General features: G+C 54.8%; 1 protein-coding gene across 1 annotated transcript; it reads left to right on the top strand.

Annotated features, from left to right (window-relative positions):
• Positions 1-648: 648 nt before the first annotated feature.
• On the top strand, positions 649-6,962 carry TFAP2E (transcription factor AP-2 epsilon; the record flags this gene model as incomplete). Its single annotated transcript, XM_019622799.2, has 5 exons — positions 649-1,240; positions 3,142-3,364; positions 3,713-3,831; positions 5,683-5,824; positions 6,471-6,962. Coding segments are annotated over 5 exons (1,365 nt in total), but the record flags the coding sequence as incomplete, so codon positions are not given.
• Between the last annotated feature and the right edge of the window lie 34 nt (positions 6,963-6,996).

Raw genomic sequence — 6,996 nt, 5'->3', positions numbered from 1 at the left:
TGCTGTGTCACCAGATCCTATGTTGCAGATGCCTTTGTCTCCCTTTTGTTGATGCCTGCACTGTGGAGGTGACCTCAGGGTCCTGCATGGGCACCAGGGAGCTGCTGGCAGCGGGTGCAGAGCCTCACGGAAGGACAGTGCTGTGATGGATACATCATTATTTTGCAGCATTAGAAGGAATCTGGAGCTTCAGAAGCACAGCACACAGTAACAGGTTTTCTGGAGCCTGGTGTTTAGGAAGTGCTGTGCAGTCTGGATTGCTCTGAAGGCATGCAATGAAGCAATGCGTGCATTCAGGTCGTGCTCATATGGCTGGTTCCTGGTAAATCATTGAACTTCTGTGCCCCAGTTGTCCCAAAGTGCTGTAAGGAGGCAGCTCCTGGGGCACTGCTGTGTGTTCAGGATGGGGTCGGGATTTGCTGTTCTGTGAGCTCTTCCCATCCTGCGGAGGTTCCTGAGCAGCCCAGGGATCGTATCCTGCCCTGAGCTGACTGAGCACAGCTGTGCCCTGGGGTGGGCGATCCTTGTGCTGCCATCACAGCGTCCTGGGCTGGGATGGGCTCAGCTGAGCTCTGTCCGATCCACCCATCCATCAGGGAAAGGGATGAGTGCCCAACCCGTACCTGAGCAGTCTGTGTGTGATGCACACTTCTGTCCCCATTCCAGCACGTTTCTGCCCCAGGTGCTGCCGTCCCACGTCTCAGTCACCCGCTCGCGGAGGGGACCGCTCACCAACACTGGGGACTGTTCACCCAATGGGGGAAGGTCCGTGGTGCCAAGGGCAGGGGTCTCCAAGGACAAGCCCAGAACTTACATCCCAGTGCGGTGACTCCTGTGCCACATCCCCACTCCCATCCATTCCACCTGGCCAAGTGCCAGCGGGGCTCAGCTCCAAGCACGTCTCACCCGCATCCTGGCGGCGTGGCACCCGGCTCTGCCACCGTGTCCCCCCTCTGTGCCCCTCACCGCGGTGCAGGTGACACGCTGGCTGCCACCCTGGTCTTACACTTCCTTTTGTCTGCAGGCTGGCTCAGGTGCTCCGATCACCTGCTGCTTGCAGGAGCGGGGAAGCAGCAACTGAAGATCGAGGGGGACTTTTGGTTTACTCAGATGACAAGAGACAATTTTGCTTCCCCCAAAGCCAAGGAAACAAAGCTGTCAGGCTTTAATGGTAGCTTGTCTCCCTCCTGCAGCATGTTTATGGGCAAACAAGCTGCAGAGCAGACCAGGCAAACTGCAGGTGAGGCCAAATCACAATCATTAATAATTAATGGCGACCGTGGCTATGTTTATTCTTGTATCGAGGCAACGCGGTGTGATGGATGCAGCGCTGTTCCAGTGGTGTGCCGTGCTGTCTGAGGTGCCCCTATCCCTGCACGTGCCAGGGCTCTGGCTTGGGCACAGGGCTGCTCTGGGGCAGCTCCCAGTGGGGCTGTTTCAGACTGTAGGATCATTCCTTAAAACGCCACCGTGTCCTTTCAAAGCGTGTCCCCACGCCATCCCCCCGCTGCGCCCACCATGCTCGGAGCAACACGCCAACACGCATCCTGCACTCTCTGCTCCATCCCACACCAGTCCTCCATAGCACCTGGTGCTGCTGCCAGCTGGGTTGGCCTCCTCCCCACGTGTCCCATTCCAGGGACACGCGTGGTGCTGCATGGCCCCGTCTCCTGCATGACACCCACGTGTGCACGCAGCTCCCTGGCCACGCATGCGGGCTTGGGCACATGTCACAGCATGATCCTGGGCATGCAGGAATGTGTCCGTGTGTGAATGATGCAGAGTGCTTTGTGGGTGGGCAGAGTGCTGTGAGCAGCAGCTGCTCCCTGGGGGATGGGGTCTGGTTGTGGGGCGGCCCCACTGCAGCATCCACCAGGTACCCGGCCCTGACACACACCTCTGCAGTAATGCATGGATGTTTGCGAAACTTGCTCTGCCTTTTTATTTCAAGGGTAATTTAGAGACAAACACAACCTGTTCTAGGGCTCTGAAAGAGAACTTTGAAGTTGCTGCTTCCTGGAAATAGCTCTGGTTTCCTCCATCCCGTGATGACGTTGCTGTGATTCCCTTCCCACCCCTCAGCCAGTGGCTGCAGTGGCAGTGCCAGTGAGAGTGGTGCATCGTGCCCTTCAGTCCCTGGCCGTGCTGAGGTCCCATGCTGAGAGGGAACTTCTTTCATTCCCATTCATCTTACAGCCTTAAACATGAGCCATTTTTATGTAACATTGCTCCTTTTTTCTTGCCACACCAACAAGTTGTTAAGCTGCACTTACAATACGCTGACTGTGAGCGTCCACTAATAGGTCCGACCCACGTAGCCTTCCCCATTAATTTTCAGGGTTTCTGTTCCATTTGGTGCATGTGTATTTCCTTTACAAACCCTGTGTTACCTGCCACCTGTGTGGCACCATGGGGCAACCATTACTGGGAACCACAGGGAACGTCAGGGCCAAACCGATGCGAAGCGATGCTATTGGCAGTCCTCTTTGGCTTCATTGAAGATCTGTTGATTTTTTATTTTTTTTCCTGGAGTTAAATTGGCTATTCATTTCAGAACATAAAAGCCAAAGAGTTTTGGGACTAGTTTCAGCCAGAACTTTTGACCCATAAAGTTTTGCTGCGTCTCAGAGCGTTTCTTGCTGGGGTGATGCATGGGAGAAGCGTGCCGTGCCACCCCGCTGTGCTGCCCCAGTGCCCGTCTGACTCCTCTGCTCACTCATGCTGCCCACTGATGCTGCCCATGAGCAGCAGCTCCTGCTGTGTTACTGAGGTCTGAGCTCCTCCAGCTCCCTTTGCAGGGCTGACCCCCAAGCTGATGCCTTTCCCTGGTTCCCATATTCCCATCCTGGCACCGCTCAGCTCTGTGCAGGGCAGTGGGGCTGTGGGCAGACCCTGGTCAACCTAAAACCCCAGTTTTAATTGCACCAGAGCGGGAGGTGTGGGAAAGCAGTGAGAGCAGAACCTGGGCTTCTTCCATTATGCTTTTTTCTTCTTTTTTGTTTGGCTTCATCAACCTCACCCCTCTTTTCCTTCATTGAGGAGCACACGAAGCCATGCTATGGCTTCAGCTGCGGACGTGCTTCCCGAGCTCTGCCCTCTGAAGCCTGCTCTCCTCTCCTCTCTCCCTTTCCTGCCCTGCAGTGCCCATCCCCTCGAAGGCCAACGGCACCATTCCCTCCCTGATGAACAAGGACGGGCTGATCGGAGGGGTGACGAACCCCAACGAGGTTTTCTGCTCGGTGCCCGGCCGCCTCTCGCTGCTCAGCTCCACCTCCAAGTACAAGGTGACGGTGGGGGAGGTGCAGAGGAGGCTCTCGCCCCCCGAGTGCCTCAACGCCTCCCTCCTCGGCGGGGTCCTGCGCAGGTAAGGGTGGGGGTGAGGAATTGCTGCTGTGTGGTTCGCTGGGGAACGGCCTTTTTGTTGCTTTCTCTTCCCTCCAAACCTAAAAGCTGACGCTGGAATCCAAAGAGCTGCAGATGCCCCATCCTTGGAGGTGCCCAAGGCCACGTTGAATGGGGCCGTGGCAATCTGGTCTAGTGCTTGATTTAGTGGTTGGCAACCAGCCCGTGGCCAGGGGCTTGGATCTGGATGTCCTTGAGGTCCCTTCCAACCCAACCCACTCTATGATTGTGATGATTCTATGAATTATGGCCGTTCTAATGTGAATGGCAGCATCATTTTTTTTTTTTCCTCCTTTCTTTCTCTTTCCAGAGCAAAATCAAAAAACGGGGGTCGGTGTTTAAGGGAAAGGTTAGAGAAAATCGGCCTCAATCTACCCGCAGGACGGCGCAAAGCTGCCAACGTCACCCTGCTGACATCACTGGTGGAAGGTAAGAGCCCAGAGAGATGGGAGTGCCGAAACTCCAACACCCCTCATTTGCAGCTTTCCACAAATGAGAGCACTTAAAGCAAAGTATGCCGTGGTCAACACTGAGACTGGAAGTGCCCTTTGTTGGTGTCTGCGCTGACTGAAACATGTCTGTCCTCTGAAACCCAGGCATTTCTGTCCGAGCAGTCATAGCTCGTTTGTGAAAAGGTATTTGGGACCTGAACGGGGCGAAACATTGCAGCTGTGAGCTCCCCACTGGCCACCCCTCAATTCACTATTCACTCTGCGAAGCAGTTTTAGGAAAAGGTCGAGACCACAGAAACCAGATAGAAAAAGGTGTGAGTAAAGCTGATGAGGTGTCGGGCCAACGCTGTTCTGCAGCACTGTGTGCCCACGTTGGCCGCCAGCTCGCTGTCCTTGGGAGCACCGAGGGCTTGGCTGGGGCTCCATAGAAACACAGAACCACCGAGGTTGGAAAAGCCTTCTCGGATCCCCATGTGCCCGCTGACCACGTCCCCAGGTGCCACGTGGAGCAGTGCTGCTGCTCAGAGCTGCCCATTGGGTTGCTCCCCTCCCACCTTTGGCGCTATGGAAATGATGATGTGGTGCCACATCTTTGGAGAAAAGGACACGGGACGCAGACAGACGCAGTGACAGCTCCGACTCCCTTCGAGCTCCGGAATCCATTGTGTCCGTGCCCAGCGTGCTGGAGGCAGCTGCCTGCAGATTCTGAATAGAAAATCATCTCCATTGTCGCCAGCAAATTAAATGACCCGCTTCATTAGGCGGAGGTTGTTACCGAGGGCAGTTGGTTTGTGCTGAATGAAAGGTTGATTTCCATTAAAAAAAAGGAGAAGAATGAAAGAAAGAAAGGAAGGAAGGAACGTACGGTCTGATTTCAGGTGGCTGCTGATGTTTTGGTTACCATTTACCAGCTCGTAGTAAATAAATAGTGGTGTCATAGGTGCTCGCTGGATACGATCTCCTGCAAGTCAGTACTGGAGGGGTTTCACCCAGAGGAAGGCGTTACAGCACTGTCATTGCACACAGAAATGGATTGGTCCCCCTGCACCCCGGGTACCTCCTTCTCAGATGTTTGCTGCCACGCTTTATTCTTCTCCCCTCTGCCTTTCCCATTTTTGGTTCACAATGACTGTTTTTCAGCAGCTGTTGCACTTTAATTGTTTTCTAGCATGTGAACGACCGCAGTTCCAATTCTTTTAAGTTTTCCTCATCTGCTGCATCTTTGGAGGAGGAGGTGGTTGTGGAAGCAGCAGCTCTGTGTGGGAAGCACACAGGCACATTCCCTGTGCCACAGCTCTGCAGAGCAGCCCTGGAGCCGGGCGGGCTGTGCTGAGATCTGGGTTAATGCTATCAGGATGGATGGCCTCGTGTGTGTGAGCCGCAGGGGGCTCATCCAATTAGCTCTGCCTGCCCGAGCGGGATTTCGGGTGCTGGATGTGATCGATTGCCATCAGCTCTGATTATTTCCAGGGGGATGCCTGGAGATGGATCAATTCCATCAATGGGTGGGCTCTTCCAGGGGTGATGGATATGTGCACGTACAGCCAGCCTGAGGGCCCGGCTTGCTAAGGTCTCTTTTCACCCTCTAGAGGAAGGGACCAGCTTCTGTTTAGAGGTGGTGATAGTTCATTTAGACCCACATGCACTAATTGTCTTATAGATGGGTATGAGAACTCTTAGCGGTGTCCACCAGCTTGAGAGCCATAGGGGGAGAGCACCCTGATTCCAGCAGAAATAAACCCTGGCAGTGCCACATCTGAGGCTGCTGGAGAAAACGTCCCTTTGCAACCGGGTGCTGATGCATTGTGTGAATCTGTCCCACCTGCAGGTGAAGCTGTCCACCTGGCCCGGGATTTTGGCTACGTGTGTGAAACAGAATTCCCAGCCAAAGCAGCGGCAGAGTACCTGTGCCGACAGCACTCCGACCCCACGGAGCTGCACACCAGGAAGAACATGCTGCTGGCCACCAAGTGAGTGCCGTGCTGGGTCGGAGTCCAGCCATGGTGCAGAGGCAGCCACAAAAGCTTTGTCTTCTGCAGGGTGGATGTGGTTGCATTGCTGCATGCAGCCAGACCTGGTCAGGGCTCCGAGCAGCCTGATGGAGCTGTAGATGTCCCTGTTCGCTTGAATCGTAGAATCATTCTGGTTGGGAAAGCCCTTTCAGATCACGAGGTCCAATCCCAGCCCACTCCCTCCACGCCTACTGACCATGTCCTCAATCGCCACATCTCCATTGTTCTGAACACCTTCAGGGATGCTGATCCACCACTCCCTGGGCAGCCTGTGTCAGTGCATCCTTCTTCCCATAGCACAACTTGTGGCCATCACCTCTTGTCCTATTGCTGTTACCTGGGAGCAGAGGCTGACCCCTCCCTCGCCACGACCTCCTTCAGCTCATAGCAGGGAGTGATGAGATGGCCCTGAGCCTCCTTTTCTCCAGACTGAACCACTCCAGTTCCCCCAGCCATCCCCCATAAGACTTGTGCTCCAGCCCCCTCGCAGCTCCGTTGCCCTTCTCTCGACACACTCCAGCACCTCAATTGTCCTTCTTGTCACGAGGGCTGCTGGACCAGATGACCTTTAAAGATCCCTTCCAACTCAAACTTTCTCTTCCAGGCAAATTTGCAAAGAGTTTGCAGACTTGATAGCCCAGGACCGCTCACCTCTGGGGAACAGCCGCCCCTCGCTGATCCTGGAGCCGGGCGTGCAGAGCTGTCTGACTCATTTCAGCCTCATCACCCACGGCTTCGGCGGCCCGGCCATCTGTGCAGCACTGACAGCCTTCCAGAACTACCTGGTGGAGTCCCTCAAGGGGCTGGATAAAATGTTCATCAGCAGCACAGGGAACGGGCACACGGCCGGAGACTCCAAAGCGTCAGAGAAGGAAGGGAAGCATCGAAAGTGAGGTGCAGACTCCATCCCCTGCCTGGGGAGCTCCCACAGCCCGAGGAAGGTCAGCAGTGCCAGGAGGACGCGGCGCTTTCTGAACCGCTCCGTTTGAACTGGGGGTGAAACTCAAAATGCAAACTACAAAAAGAGAAACGGATTGAAATTTAGCAGGAAGAAAACAACTCTGACAGACGTGGCGAGGAGGAGAAAATAAGCCAGTTTGATGGCTTTTTAGTTTTGCCTTTTTTTTTTT

Source organism: Meleagris gallopavo, chromosome 25 (assembly GCF_000146605.3).
Source record: "Meleagris gallopavo isolate NT-WF06-2002-E0010 breed Aviagen turkey brand Nicholas breeding stock chromosome 25, Turkey_5.1, whole genome shotgun sequence".
Taxonomy (NCBI): Eukaryota; Metazoa; Chordata; class Aves; order Galliformes; family Phasianidae; genus Meleagris; species Meleagris gallopavo.
Note: the sequence above shows the minus strand (reverse complement) of the source record. Positions and strands in the feature narration are given on the sequence as shown.